The sequence below is a fragment of the Gopherus evgoodei genome, chromosome 17, assembly GCF_007399415.2.
Source record: "Gopherus evgoodei ecotype Sinaloan lineage chromosome 17, rGopEvg1_v1.p, whole genome shotgun sequence".
NCBI lineage: Eukaryota > Metazoa > Chordata > Testudines > Testudinidae > Gopherus > Gopherus evgoodei.
The window spans coordinates 17,721,786-17,737,026 of record NC_044338.1 but is presented as its reverse complement, the minus strand read 5'-3'; the positions used below and the strand labels follow the sequence as shown (position 1 = coordinate 17,737,026).

The 15,241-nt window shown below is 44.8% G+C and overlaps 2 protein-coding genes across 4 annotated transcripts; one reads left to right on the top strand and one right to left on the bottom strand.

Moving 5' to 3' along the window:
* The first annotated feature begins 296 nt into the window (after positions 1 to 296).
* On the top strand, positions 297 to 6,719 carry RPAIN (RPA interacting protein). 3 transcript variants are annotated; one of them, XM_030536620.1, is made up of 7 exons: positions 300 to 423; positions 2,197 to 2,385; positions 3,301 to 3,364; positions 4,296 to 4,410; positions 5,002 to 5,065; positions 5,531 to 5,665; positions 6,466 to 6,719. In XM_030536620.1, exons 1-7 carry the CDS (start codon positions 346 to 348, stop codon positions 6,493 to 6,495), a joined length of 675 nt encoding a protein of 224 aa, XP_030392480.1. In that variant the 5' UTR covers positions 300 to 345; the 3' UTR covers positions 6,496 to 6,719. The 3 variants fall into 3 exon arrangements, with proteins under 3 accessions (XP_030392479.1, XP_030392481.1, XP_030392480.1); XM_030536619.1 differs by lacking the exon at positions 6,466 to 6,719 and having other exon boundaries at positions 297 to 423; positions 5,531 to 6,454; XM_030536621.1 differs by lacking the exons at positions 5,531 to 5,665; positions 6,466 to 6,719 and adding an exon at positions 5,193 to 5,524 and having other exon boundaries at positions 298 to 423.
* Positions 6,720 to 7,588: 869 nt separating this feature from the next.
* C1QBP (complement C1q binding protein) lies at positions 7,589 to 15,215 on the bottom strand. The gene is made up of 6 exons (XM_030536618.1): positions 14,948 to 15,215; positions 12,987 to 13,137; positions 12,290 to 12,377; positions 11,595 to 11,690; positions 10,463 to 10,585; positions 7,589 to 8,700 (listed from the first exon to the last, which is right to left on the bottom strand). Exons 1-6 carry the CDS (start codon positions 15,198 to 15,200, stop codon positions 8,551 to 8,553), a joined length of 861 nt encoding a protein of 286 aa, XP_030392478.1. The 5' UTR covers positions 15,201 to 15,215; the 3' UTR covers positions 7,589 to 8,550.
* Positions 15,216 to 15,241: the final 26 nt, after the last annotated feature.

Genomic DNA, 15,241 nt, shown 5'->3' with positions numbered 1-15,241 from the left:
AGTCCCAGCGTGCACCGGGCGAGCGGCGCAGAGCGGGACTACAAGTCCCAGCGCGCACCACGCGGGGCCGTGTCTAGGCTGGGCTGGGCGGGCTGTGCAGAGCGGGACTACAAGTCCCAGCGTGCAGCGGGCGGGGCCGTGTCTAGGCTGGGCTGGGCGGGCTGTGCAGAGCGGGACTACAAGTCCCAGCGTGCACCGGGCGGGGCCGTGTCTAGGCTGGGCTGGGCGGGCTGTTCAGAGCGGGACTACAAGTCCCAGCGTGCACCGGGCGAGCGGCGCAAAGCGGGACTACAAGTCCCAGCCCGCACCACAGGGTCTGTGTCTGTGCTGGGCTGTGCGGGCGGCATGGAGGCGCTGCGGGAGCGGCGTCGCTTTCTCTACAAGGGGGCCGCAGCCCCGCCCTGGAAGGAGACCTACCGCCGGGTGAGGGAAGCGTGCCCCCCCCCGGCCCGTAGAACGCCGGGGAGCCCGGCGTTCGGGCACTGGATACATTGTAACGATTTCCCCGTTCCGCGACGGGCGCCTCTACGGGCTGCCCCCCGGCGCCTGGGTCCCTCCGGCCCCTGCCCCGGGCCGGCTGCAGCTGAACTGCGGGGGCAGGAAGAAGTGGGAGGGGAAGGGGTCCCTCCACTCGGCATGGCCCGGTGTCGGGGTGATAGATCCAGGTGGCGGGATTCCCCCGCCCACAGGCTGGGTGGCGAGCAGCCCTGGCCCGGGTGGGGAGACCTGTTAGCAGTAATAGATACTGTAGTGGTGCGGGTAGAGTCCCATTGGCACCATCTTCCACACTGGGAAACTGAGGCATGGAAGGCTTACGTGATCAAATGTAGGACTAGAACCCAGGTCTTCTGACTCACCAGGCCACTGTTTATGCACTGGGCCGTGCTGTCTCCCTAACACCATTTTCACGGTTCACCTCAGTGTCTGATAACCTGTCCTTTTTGTGGCCTGAGGGAGACCCTGGTGCCCGTCTACCTTGAGCGCATCAGGTTGCAGCCCCTTTTCCAGCTCCTCCTGCACATCTCCCCTGACCTTCTCATACATGCACACCCTATCCTTGGCCCCACAGGCACAGTACCTCCTCGTCAGCCTCCTCCGAGCGATGGCCAAAGGGGCCGTCTACAACACCAGGGAGGGGATGTTGGCTAAGGGGGTATCCGATGACTGTGGGGCCTATTTCCAATCCTCTCGCTGTTCACACATCCAGGCGGAGTGCCTTTGGGCAGCATCTGCTGGCTCCCTTTACACCTTAGAGGAGCAGTGAGTGCGGTCCAGGGTTCTCTGCTCAGTGTCCCCTTGTTTTGACCCTGTGACCTTCACACCTGCCTTTGTTTTTTTCTGTTGTCCCCATAATCATTTGAGTCCCAGGCTCAGTGGCTTCTCCTCATAGGCTGGGGGAGGGTCCTTTAGCCATGGGTGGGGTTGTGCCAGCCCACCTCCTGGAACCCAGTAGGACCATTTTCAACAGAGATGAGTTGGCCACTGCTTTGTTTTCAGTGGCACCCTGAAAGCTATCTAGAAGGAAGAGTTGAACGTTGACCTTCTGTTGCTTCAGTGGCAGCAGGGGAAGAGGGGAGCTGTTCTGAGTTTCCTAGGTTTCTACTGCCAGTTGGACAACCTTGAGAAATAAATATTGTCAGGCTCTGATCTCAGGTCAATTCTCCTATCCCCTTACCACCAACTCCAGATTATTCTTGAGAGAGAGAAAAGGGAGTGGGAACAGTATATACAGCTGGCTGATGGCAAAACAAGTAATTGCTAGCCAGAAGAAGCCGAAGAATTGCTAGCCAAGTATGTATCTGAGTTGAGATCTAGCAACACACATGGGGTTATCATAGCAGCACCATAAAAATTTGGTCCCTGTGTATTGGAGACTAGGCAGAAAATATGGCTGTTTCCCTTGACATACCTTCTGACTGGAGAGAGATCCTAGCCAAACTGGATTGAACCTAAGCTCTTGCCCTCCTGTCTGCTAATGGTGTAGGAGCCTGACTGGTCTCTGGTTCTATCCACCTGCTCCAGCTGGCAGGTGGGATTTCCAAAACCATGTTGCTATTATAGTTCTGTAGTTTCTCAGTTTTCTTCAGTTACATCCCTGAGCTATAAAACTAGTGTCTGGTTGCCCTGTTGTCCAGCCAAAAGAAGAGGCATGACGCTCATGAATCCTGCATCATCTTATTTTCTCTTCTCTCAAAGCGCTGTGTGGAGAGACTTAAAAACAGTCGTGCCAAGCTGCTGGATAGATACCGCCAGGCTGGGGAGAACGTGCACTGCAATGCAAGGGCCGCTCTTCTCGTGCAGGAGGTGATGGAGGAGGAGTGGCAAGCCTTGCAGTCAGTGAATGCGAGCCTGCCCTTCCTCAGGAGAAAGGAGGCGCTGTCACAGGTCAGTGAGCTGGATTCTTGCACGCCATCTTGGAGCTGCTGTATACATGGCTTCCCCATCGAACGATGTTACAAACTGCATCTCCGTCCTCAATCGGAGAAATGTTTATTAAGAGACTAAACCGTTATAGCACTTCAGTCCCTCTAATAGGCCTGATCATTCCTGTTACGTGCAGGCCCTTACACTTTCAAAAGGCTGAAGGCTGTTTGCTTTAGGGCTTATCTTTAAACTTCCTGGGCTTCTCTCTGCTAATCAGGTGCTATCTCAGGGTTGCAGATATGCACAGCCCTCCATCTTCTCATCTCAAGATAATGTACATCTATTATTTATATCTGGTACCCTTCTCACCTTTTCTGGGTAGTAGGGATCTAGCTGTAATGCCCTGCTTTAAGGATCTCATGCCTCTGGCTGGTCAAGATTCGTACAGCTCAAAAGCTTTGAGTTGCTTCAGCCATATAAGTGGATTATCCAACATCAGGAGCTACTGCCACTCAGTCTCTTATAGCTAGGAATGGGAAGTTCCCTTCAGCGCCAGTTGCATGTGAATCTTGTGATTCTGGATGGTTTTGTTTGTTTGTTTTTGTGCCTGATTTTTAAAGATGTGGTGTTTGTCCAATTTCTTATAATGACATCTACAAATGGGTATAAAATGTTAAGGTCTGACATTAAAGGGGAGTGGGGCTGTATTTCCTTGAAACTTCTATTTAGCTTTAAAAGAGTCTGGAAACCTCTGCTTGCTAACTGCAAACACACCATGGAAGTTCAGGAAACTCCCACTATATAGTTGCAAAGGCAGCAGAGTCACTTGTTTGATTACAATGGGTTGTTTTAATGCAGTAGTGTCCAGCTGATGTTATGAAATAGTGCTTCCACACTTGCCTTAAAGAGAGGAATACTGATCGATGTATGTTTCAGGTGTTGGAAGACCCTGATGAACTAGCAGTACTGGAGGAAATCCAACAAGAGTTGATCTCACAAGGTAGCTTTTCAAAAAACATATTCTTGATACTGACACATACAAATACCTTCCGTGAGCCATTTTTAACCTTCCTGAAATCCTAGTCATCCATTTATTTGAGGCTGGACTTTCTTCTTGGCTCGGAAATCATGTGCTTTCCAAAGGACTCTTCTTAAAAAAAATCCATGATCTCAGATGCTTTGAGATCCTGGAAGGTAGTTGGATGTGATTTGTAGCTTTGCTTTGTTACAACCCCAAGAGTTGGGAGTTAAATCATGGGATGTGTGAGAGGCCAATGAAGAACATGAGCTTGGACTGTTCGCAAGAACTTTAGTTCCCTTCTGAAGGGTTGGAAGATTCATTGCTGGATAAGTAAAAATGTCCCAGTATTTCCATTAACCTTTGTTTTCTAGTCTTATCTTTAATACAGAACAAGTGTTCTGAAACCTGATAATATATAAAATATTTGATTTTTTTTGCCTGTCTCACCCTAATTTGACTTTCCTGTGAGCAGTCAATGACCAAATGACCGTCATAATGGCACACAACAAATCTCCTTTTGTATTATCTGAAATGAGTAGTCTGAGCACAGAGCTGAGATCCAGGAGTTTCAGGCTCTGACACTCCTTGGACAAATTACAATCTCTGTTTCCCTGTCTATAAAATAGGAAGATGTGAGGTGCAGCTGATCAATGCTTGTAAAGTATTTTGAGATCTTTGGATGGAAGGTGTAGTAGGCAGAGTTAGATTAGGATCATCTAAAGGTTTTTACTGTGCATCATGAGTAAAGATTTAAGTCAGAATCTCCTAATGCTTTCGCAGCTGATCCAAAAAAAGACAAGTTAGAAATAGTGACTAACCCAGATTTTTCTGCACAGCCATAGCAATTTCATCTTGACATTTGTCTTAGGTCCGTAGCCAATGACAACTGGTTTTTGTTGTTTTTTAATAGAACAGTTGACAATAGAAGAATATGAACGGAGTCTGCAGTTCGACCAAGAGTGCCTCCATGCCATGCTTGACAGCTTGGACGCAGGCAACAAGATTATCTGTCCAGTGTGTAAAAGGTGAGGTGTTTCTGCCATCAAATGCTATATGTTAACTACCTCACCAGCCAGTAGACCTGAATTCACCCAAGTATGTGATGTTGTCAAACATCTTTTTATGCATGTTGTCTAACAACTGGTGATTGTCTGATGAAGTCTGGCTTCATTCATTCTTGCTGTAATAAGAGATATATGGAGCTCTTCACGTATCACTGGAATGCAGCTGTGGAATTCAGTAGGCCTTTAACAGCAATATGCCATAAGAAGTTAAGACCAAACCTCAGCTTTATACCTGTCTTCCATACCATTCGTTGCATGAAGCATACTGTAGAGTACGCTGATGATCAAAATAGCCGTAAGTGGGATAGGGCATTCTGCAGTGAGTTGATAAATAGTCATTCTCTCTGGCTGCAGATGCAGTTTGGCCTCTTGCATGGGAGGGGGGAAGCAAACCTCTTTCTCTAGTAAGGGTTTGATGGTTACAGTTAACTCAGAAGGCACAAATCCTGTGTGTGAGAATTGCTTCAAAATCTAACTTCAGTCTTGCTGGAATTCAGTATTTTCTCTTTTCTAGTTGTCTGTCAAGGCTCTCACGTTGTGTTCTATTTCTAGGAATAACCTGACTGTGATGAGTTATTTGGTTTTATGCCAGTGTGGATTACACATCAGCACGCAGGTAAACTATCGTTTAAGTGTTTTTGCCCAGAATTCTCAGGTGCTATGTTGCCTCTCTGTTTTGAATGATGCTGACATGGTGTGTTCATGTTTTTGTGCCCTCTGTCTTGGTCCTCTTTTGCACCCAGACAAGTTTGATGGGAAAGTGGCTGCACAGAGCTGTGATTCTCAAACTGTGGTCTGTAGAGCCCATCCCAGAAATCCACTGAATGGAATGACTGGAGAACCAAGCAGCAGGGGCCTGGGAGAAAATATGGGCCTATACATTCTCTCTCCTACTAAGCATCATATAGAACAAAAAAAAGCTGAAGAAACCCAGTGTAGTAGTTTGCGTCTGAAGTGAATCGTCCAGCATGTGGAGTCAGAAATGCTAGTTCTTAGAGTTAAGTAAATTTGCTGCAAACCAACTCCTAAGAAAATTCTCTTAAAAGCACAAGATGAGTTTCTTAATCTATTTCTGTCTCAGGGTATGACAGAACAGAAGCTCCGGTCACTTCTAGAAGACAGTGTAACAGAACATGGTAATCAGTGTCTTCACAATCCTGAGTTCTCCATCACTAGTGGAATGGAGGGAGAAGACAATCTTCTCATGAGCTGTCCGGTGAGTCTAAATTGCCACGGGAGGCTCAGGGAAGCATCCCCATTCACGTGTGCTTCTCCATGTAGTAGGCAAAAACAAATCAACCTATTCAACTTAAAAGGTTGTGCTGCTCCCCTTCAAACCCTCCTCCCCCCCCCCCCAACACTCCCTTTTTGGGAAGCTTCTGGGTTTGCAAAAACATGGCATTTCTGAGAAACATGACAGTAGGGTTTCATTCCATTTTCTAATTTGGCCACTTGTCCTTTACATGTATGATATGCAGTATGTATTCCCATGCCATGTAACACACATGGAACTATTGGGCTAAGTAATTATCTATATCCTAAATAAACAGGCTATTTTACTAAAACCAAAGATGTCTTTAAAATATAAGTTACTCTTCTTCTTTGTTTACTTTTTTCTAGTTGTCTGTCCTAGACAACCTAGTGAAACTGACTCATCTGTGTTTCTTTCTGGTTCCTCCTGCACTAGCACACTGCTGCTAAGTTTGGATTGCAAACGCTGCAGGGAATGCTTAAATCCACAAGACCACTCTTTTCATTTCACTAACAGGCTGTGAAACCATTTTGATTTAAGCATACTGAAAGCTTGTTTATAAGTTCCAAATGTTGCGCTGAAATCAACATAACATTTAGATGTAGCATGGTCCCCTCTTAAGTTTCTCCCTGTGACTAGACCAAACCAAGGTTTCGGAGGTGCCTCTTGGCTTTAGTGCTCATGAGGCTTGACCTTGTTCTAATGTTATAATTACTGTTGTATAGTCTATACCTGTAACTGACTGGGCCCTTTCTTTTCTAAAGGTCTGTGACTCTTGGACAGTTCTCATATAACTACAACCCTGCTGGGGTTTCTCCATGGAAAGAATACACTAGTAAAATCCTTCCTTCAGCTTCTAAGCAACCTGGATGGCATCCTGCACATTTTTTCTTTTTATATTTAACTGTATGTAATGTTTTTGTACATGAATATAGGGTATCAAGCAATATTGGCTTAATTTGCACTTTTGATAGCTAAATAAATATTTGAATTGAGATGTGGCTATTCACATAAATGAGACAAGCCTCCCCAGAATCTTGAATTCAGCAGAAGCCTTCTCATAACTTATTGCTGTGCCTCTAGCTTTTCATTCATTTCCTGTTCTGCAGCAAGAACAGACAGGGCTCTGCCTGTCTCAACTTGTGTATGTTACATGTAACTTACTCTACAGCAGGAGGTTCCTGCTCCAGTGTTGATGAAAAATTTCACTTGTGAAATGCAAGTGAACATACACCAAGACCACAAGGTATCATTTTAAACAAACTGGCACTTATAAAAATTACACTGAAAAGTCTTCCCTTTCACTGGATCTAGTGTCCCCATCATTGCTACTACAGCTTAACCCCTGACTTTTATCATAGGAAAAAGATTAATACATACCCAGTCCAAACAGTAAAAGCATATGTGCCAGTGAATAGGAAGTGATATACAGCACATCTTTAATTGCAACCTATGACTAGCATGCAGTGACAAATGTGAAATAATGTAAAAACTCATCCATCACTTCTTTTTGACTGCAGAGGCAGTAGGTTGAAGTAAGTTATAAGACAGTAGTGCCCTTTAAATCAGACTGAGCTGTTGATCAGAGTAGGGCAGTTACAGCTCATCTGCTTTTCAGAACCACTGATGTGATGGATACATGGTGTGGGGGACTATGGCTGGTGGTTTTCAACTGGGCTGTGATGAGAATAAACTAAAACCTAGATGCATTCTATATCTCAAAGGCTTCAGTTACAGCACATCAGCCCTAACCATTCCCAGTAAAGATCACTGTAGCTTTGAGTGCTGTGTGAGTGAGCCAACCAGCTAGTGTATATAAGAACTCATACTGGTACAGCTGATTGAGTGGCCAACAGGATTATGAAAAGCCAAAGCCCAAACCCATGATAGTGGGTTCCTATGTTTATTTAACTTGTATTAAACAATGTAGTTGAAAGATTAGATACTAGAAATGTTACATTTCAATTTTAACATGTGAAGGAAAAACTGATAAAAATGTTAAGTAACCAGATAGAAAGGGTAGTGCTCCTCTGAAATACTACAAAAGTTAGTCCATGCATGCTTAACTAACCAATATAAGCTGGGCCTTCCAAGTTGTCAGGAACAGTTCCTGTGATCAGAATTTCCTTTCAATGGTGCAGTCAAATTAATCCAGCAAGCCTAGTTTTACTATATTATAATTGGCATCAGTGGATTCTAAATATCCAAAAATGAGGAACAGGGGCAAGGGAGTGGCATCTTCACAGTGCATAAGTCTGCCTGCAAGATTTGTCATGCAGTTATCTAACCATTAGGAAGTGGCCTGAGAAACCAACTCCTGCAAGATGAAAGTCAGCTCTGTCATCAGTCTGGATAATATCTGAACTATTCACCTAGAAACAAGATGCTTCCTCTCCTGCCTCCAATCACCTTCTGTGTTAAGGCAAATTAGTTTAACAGTCTAATATCTTATATACCACCATAAATAAAATGCAGTCTGTGAATTTTAAGAAAGCATCTATGACTTCCACCTAAGTATTTGCCTTTGACCAATTTACAGCATTTCTTAACCAGCAACAGTAAAGCCAAAAAAAGGTTTTTTTCTTGAGTGGATTTTATTCTTCATGTCATATCATGTTTCTTAATTGTACAAAAATACCCAAACTGGTGGGAGGTGTGAGAATGACACAAAACTTAAAATCCAAGCTGCAACATAAATTAAATTTGAAATGCAATCACTGAGAATCACTGTTTTCCATGATGTGTTTATCCCACTTTGAAGTTTTAAACTTACTGGTGGTATCAGCTGCAGGTAGGAGCACTGCTACACAATAGCCACATTTGCAGGCTTTGACTTCTAATTTCCTAATCTACTGACATTTGACAAAGCTTTTAAGGTCTTCAAGGAATCTAATGTACTCCTGGTGCTCTAGTGCAGTGCTGAGCTCAATTAACTCATCAGCAAATGTGTTGTCCACTCCTCGGTCAGCCAAGAAATCCATTAAGTGGTCATACAGAGCCTGCAAGAAATTAACAACAATAAAAAGTTATAGATAGCACTGCTTTTAAATGCCCCTTTGTATTTCACTCTACACTGGAAAGAAGTGGATGTATTTTCCCAAAATGGATAGAATCTGTTCTCTTCCTCACAGCAGGCCTGAACTAGGAGCAAGATTTACAGGAGACTAATAGACTCAGACTTTAGGGTCAGAAGGGACCAATATGATCATCTAGTCTGACCTCTGCACAAAGGAGGCCACAGAACCCTACCCATCCACTTCTATAAGAAACACCTAACCTATGTCTGAGTTATTGAAGTCTTCAAATTGTGGTTTGAAGACCTCAAGCTGCAGAGAATCCACCAGCAAGTGACCCATGTGCCACACTGCAGAGGAAGGCGAATGATGATAATATATGGAGCTATAGACCTATCTCATAGAACTAGAAGGGACTCCTGAAAGGTCATGGAGTCCAGCCCCCTGCCTTCACTAGCAGGACCAAGTACTGATTTTGCCCCAGATCCTTAGGTGGTCCCCTCAAGGACTGAACTCACAACCCTGGGTTTGGCAGGCCAATGCTCAAACCACTGAGCTATCCCTCCCCCCCGATACTGGATGGATCACATACTGTTATTTACTACTAAACTGCACCCAACTGTAATACTGAGATGCTCTAATGACAATGCAAGCTAGTAAATCAAGTCTGTTGAAGACCATCGGCATCACTAAAAAGCCCTTTATCCCATCCAAGATTCTCTTTGTAATGCTGTGTATTTGAAGTTTGGACAGAAGTTATTTTCAATACTGTCTGGCCAGCATGGTGAGAAGATTGGTACCAGAGATACAGAGCTGTTCAATTAAGATTCAGTTCCTTTCCAAATCACACATTGCATTTTTTCATATTCATGTTTTTTTAGAGTGCAAGTAGACATTTTGCACTAAGCAGTAAATGTGAACCAGGGATATAGAAGACCTTCCCTTTTGCCCAATTTGATTGTGTTTTTTGCTTGTTTTTTTTTTTTTTAAAAACAAACAAACCACCATCAGCATCTCAACCTCTGGCATTATCAGCAGTACTGTTCCAACTAGTAAGTCTCAAACTTCTTGATACTGGCCTGAGCCTGCAAAAGGACTTGCACATACCAGTCCTTCCTCCCACATGGATTTCCTATTAAATCACTGGCATTTAGAGGGTATCAGCAGGTGCCTGGTGAGGTTTTTGGTAAATACACACAAAATATGCATAATAAAATATGCCCGTAACACACAGACAGAAGAACATGCATGAGTGTCTGCTAACTTTACCTTAAATCATCTGTCAAATTTTCACACAACTGGGATAATTTCACTAACTAATACTTGGTTAGTATTCTGCTTGGTCCATTCTACAGATCAGCCTGCAGAAGTCTCACTGACTTCAGTTAATCTTAGGTATATATGGCCCTCATCACAGTAATATCTGAGCACCTCACAGATCTATATTCCTCTTCACAGCACCCCTATAAGGAACAGCCGTGCTATTATCCCCATTTTGCAGATTGGCAAACTGAGGCACAGCATTGCCTAAAGTCACATAGGAAGCCTGGGCCAGAGTAGGGAATACCAAGTCCTAAGCAAGCACCCTAACCACTGGACTCTCCTTCTCAATGAGCACTCACCAAGAAGCGATCCCAGGACAGGGCTCCTGGTGACTATATCAACATCTAGAGAGAAAACCAAGTGGGACGAGTTGAGCTAAGCTCTATGCATTCTAGTGTGCTACACAGGTTTTAGCGACACCTACCCAGTCAAGAGAGTCTGTGCTGAGAGTGTAGTTGGTGTCCTTCCAGTCCGATTCTCCAGTGGGCTGAAAGCTGACCTCCCGAATTGAGAAAATGTCACTCTCCTCCTCTTCCCCGTGTCCAATCTGAGACGAGAAATGAGATCTGTGAGGAAGAACCGCCCTAACTGGAGAGCGCCTTCAGCCATTACATTCTGGATCAGGAACGTTATTCAGCTGGCAAAAGCTATGGAGCACAACACTATGACTGACACATGGTAAAGCTATATACACTTGCAGTTTTTGCTTATTAACATACTTAGGAGTCCCTAGTTCTCCTCTTGCTGTGTACCTGTGGTAAGGACACTTACATATAAGCACAAAAACACACAAGTTGCCATAATGGATCAATCCACCATTATTTGTTGCCCGTTATCCTGTCTCTGACAGTGGCCAGTACCAATTGCTTCAGAGGAAGATGTACAAAATCTTCTAATGGACAATTCTGGAATAACCCAACACGTTGTTTCCTCCTAAATGTTGTCAACTAGAGTTTGGCTTATACTATGAAGCATTAAGATTTCTATCCCTTCTAAGGATTTTATTAAGGTTTTTTAAAAAAAAAAGTCAAATGCAACTGCAATGTTCTCAACAGAAAAAATGTCGAATTTATTTTGGAATTTGACACCTAGTGACAGTGAATTCCATAAGTCAATTATACATTGTGTAGAAATATATTTCCTTTTATAAGTTTCAAATTGCCGTCTTTCAAGTTACGGTACACTGCTAAAAATTGCTGCTCACTTCCTTCTGCCTACTCTGTTCAGCAAAAGCTATTAGAACAGAGGAACTCAAGCAGCTATACTCAGGGAAGCGAGATCAGGATATGCAGAGTGGAGTGCAACTTCCCAGCTCTGCAAATATTTAAAACCTTTTATTGTGTTGCACTGAGCAAGATGGTAATAGGGCTGTCTATAGATTATGGAAGTAGATATACATTGTACAGCAAAATCTTGCATGATCAGACAAGAGGAATAAGATGATGGCAAAATCATGCCACAGCCAGGAGGATAATGTGCACAGAATCAGAGTGCATTGCCACCACACTCAACCCACAATTACCAGTGGTTCATTTCCTCCAATTCATGATACCTACCTCATCCTCAGGATAGTGGCAGTCAAGCACAAGAGTCTGTTTGGGGTCATCTTTTGTTACTTCTACAACAAAGTTAGGAGTCGATGTAAGTTCAGGCTATGAAAAATGAGAGGAAGAGCATGTTAGCATAGGACTCCACCTATGCTAGGTAACTACTTTCTATACAAATACCAGTGGGGAAAGCAGGCAGTACATAAGCCAACTGCTACAAACCTCAAACTGGTTTGTTTTTAGACACTACAGAGATTCCTTGAATATGTCTAATATCGGTGTTCACAGCAAAGCAAGGTTTTGCCTCAAAACCATCACATCGCTCACTTTAAAAAGTAGTAAGTGATAATATTTACTAACTATCGTAATACCGTCTGATTAAATCCCACCATCACCATAAATATAGATGACCTTACAAAAGATCAAGGGGTGTGTGAATATATTTATGGATTAAGTTTTTTTAACTGTACTTCATCGCAGCAAGTTGCAAAGGTAGCCATAAATTCGAACATCCTAGTTCCCTTCACTTTTAGCTACAAAGGATCCTCTTGTACGGGCACATTTTATGCCTACCAGGTGTCTTGCTTCCTCTGATATTGCAATAAGAGGGAGAGGATAGTTTAACTGTACACCAGGAAAATGCCTAACATCCTCCTCTACTACACTGTAGTAATTGAAAGGGTACATAAAGGCTGTAAATTTACCTCCTGTTCATCAGCTTTCTGTCCTTCTTGTGGTTCTTCATCAAATGTTGGTGGAATGCTGTTGTTAATGTTGAATGTAACTGTAATCCTTCAACACAATGTAACAAGAGGATGAGATTAAATACCAGATAAAAGCCACATTAGTTGAACTGATACTCACAACTCTATTCCTGCTCACAAAATTTCAGCTGCTTATTCAATCTGGGATGTCAGTAACAGGGCCTGAAGTATATTGTGCACTTAACTGAATTTCCCCTGCACTTCGTATGGTGTGCTACTCAAGGATAAATTTTAAAATAAGATCACTGTGCAAGCTTAAACCCCAAATATTTCCCATATTTAAGAACTAACACATTCTCAGTTTACTAGATTAAATTCATGTTTCCTATTGCCCCCTAGGGTGAAATGGTGCCATGGATCCTTAGAAGACACAAGACAAGATACAATGGCAAAGTATACCCCATTGCGCTACAGGATGGAAAAATAAAGAGACTACAAAACTTTTGTAATCTCCACTTGGCCTGAATTGCAGCACCAAGTGTCACTGGGAAGCATTCTAAGTTAACAGCTTTTCATTAACACAACATCTATCACGGACAAGATGTGCTTATCCTGCTTCACTGGTATTTATACTAAGTCCTTACATTCACTGACAAGATCAAATATCAGCTCAGCGAAAAACCCATCTCACACTTACCTCTCACCAGCTATTTTCCGCAACAATTTGGCTTCAGTGCCATGCACGTCTAGCTCCCACCCTCCAGACATCTTGGGCAGGGATTTATGTTTCTGGATCTTCTTCTCCTCTTTAATTTCATCTGTCAGAAACTCTGCAAATACTTTGTCCCCTGGGAGGAATAAAAAGAAATGAAGACATTAAAACACCGGAGTTAGAGAAATATTGTTCCCTTGTGGCTAGAAGAGAAAGAAGTTAGGCCTCCAGGATTCTATTTCTAGCTTAGCCATTGACTTGACCAAACAACATCTGTGTACCTCAGTTTATCCTGGTATAAAGTGGTGATGGTGGGAGGTAATACCACATACTTTATTCTGAGATTACAAGGCCTACTCGTTCATAAAGAGTTTTGCAATGTTCAGCTGAAAAGCACTATATTGAAGAGGGCAAAAAATTAAAGTGTGTGCAGAGTGATGACATGTGAGAGCCCTTAATTTGTCAAAGGGGCTGAAGTTCTGGATGAAGAGTTAAGTCATTACTAAAAGACATTATTAAAAACTGTTCTTTCAATACATACAAGTACAGATACAGGTACAATACATGAGAATAAAAGCACCTAAATTATTAATGAAGTGAGCACAAGAATTTGGATGGAATCATCTTGGATGGAATCACTGGAGTCTTAAGCAGGGTTCCCAGTGACTACAGCGGACCTCAGGCATCAGAAGCTGCCCTGTAGGGCCTAGGAGTGAAGTCAGAGGGTGACAATCCCAATGTACCCCCATGACTGAAACTAGACTACAATACAGATAAAAACCTGTTTAACTATCCATCTAAGGAGCTCACACTGCTTTGCAAACATTATGTATCACCAACCCTTTCCATAAGGCACGTGAATTATCTGTATTTCACTGCTAGGTTTGCTGAAATTAAGATGTGAGGGGGAAACGACATGGGACTGACATAACAGGAAGGTTAAGTGACTTGCCCAAGGTCACACATTTTGTCAGTGACAAAGATAGGAACAGAATCCCACAGACCCAATTCCTAGTTCTGCTATAGTCAGACATCTTTCATCCATCCCCACCCAGCATCTCGATGCACAGGAGACTCGGTGCCTAGGGATTGTTGAGATGCAGAGAACACAAGAGCCTATGGACACAGTCACACCCCAAGGGCACATACCACACTTTAACTTGCATAATGTGACTGAGCAAGCCGCTGGGAGGAAAGTGCAGCACCCTCTCCCTTCCCCCCCTACCGCCCATGTGCCACATAGGGAACATCAGGAGCACAGAGAAAAGCAGTTTACAGCTGCAGATTTTCCGAGGGAAGGAGCCCAGAACAAGTAGATAAGGAAAAGTTATTTACTTATTCCCATAATACAAGAACTAGGGGCCACCAAATGAAATTAATGGGCAGCAGGTTTAAAACAAATAAAAGGAAGTTCTTCACGCAGCGCACAGACAACTTGTGGAATTTCTTGCCTGAGGAGGCTGTGAAGGCTAGGACTATAACAGCCTTTAAAAGAGAACTGGATAAATTCATGGAGGTTAAGTCCATTAATGGCTATTAGCCAGGATGGGTAAGAAACGGTGCGTTTGTCAGAGGGTGGAGATGGATGGCAGGGGAGAGATCACTTGATCATTGCCTGTTAGGTCCACTCCCTCTGGGGCACCTGGCATTGGCCACTGTCAGTAGACAGATACTGGGCTGGATGGACCTTTGGTCTGACCCAAAAGGGCGGTTCAGAGCTCCCGGCCCTTTCGCCATCCCTGACAAGGAGCCAGCCCCAGAAGCGGAGCGTCCACCTGGGCCTGTTACCCGCACACTGACCCTCCAGGCCAGCAAGGCGCTTCTACTGGGAACCGCCCGCCCGCCCGCATGCACCCGGGGACGGGGCTCCCCGCGCCCAGGAAACCCCGCTCTTTCCCCGGGACTCCCGCCCCGCCCACGGGGGACCCCCCCGGCCCCACTCCTACCCTCCGTGTGGAGGCCGCCGCAGCCGCAGGACGCGCCGGCGGGGGAGGCGCGCTGAGGCCGCAGGAGGCCAGGCCGCTGCGTGCCGGCGGCGTCCGCGCTGAGCAGCCAGAGGCTGCGTGTGAAGGGGCGGGCGGCCGGCGGGCGGGCGTCGCAGAGCAGGGCCGCGGGCCGCAGCAGCGGGGGGGGCTGGAGCCGCTGCGGCAGCGGGCGGAGAGCGGCGGCGGCGGAGCGCAGCGCCCGGGCCAGCAGCATCCTGCCAGGAGAGCGAGGCCGAGTGAGGCGGGGCCGCGGCA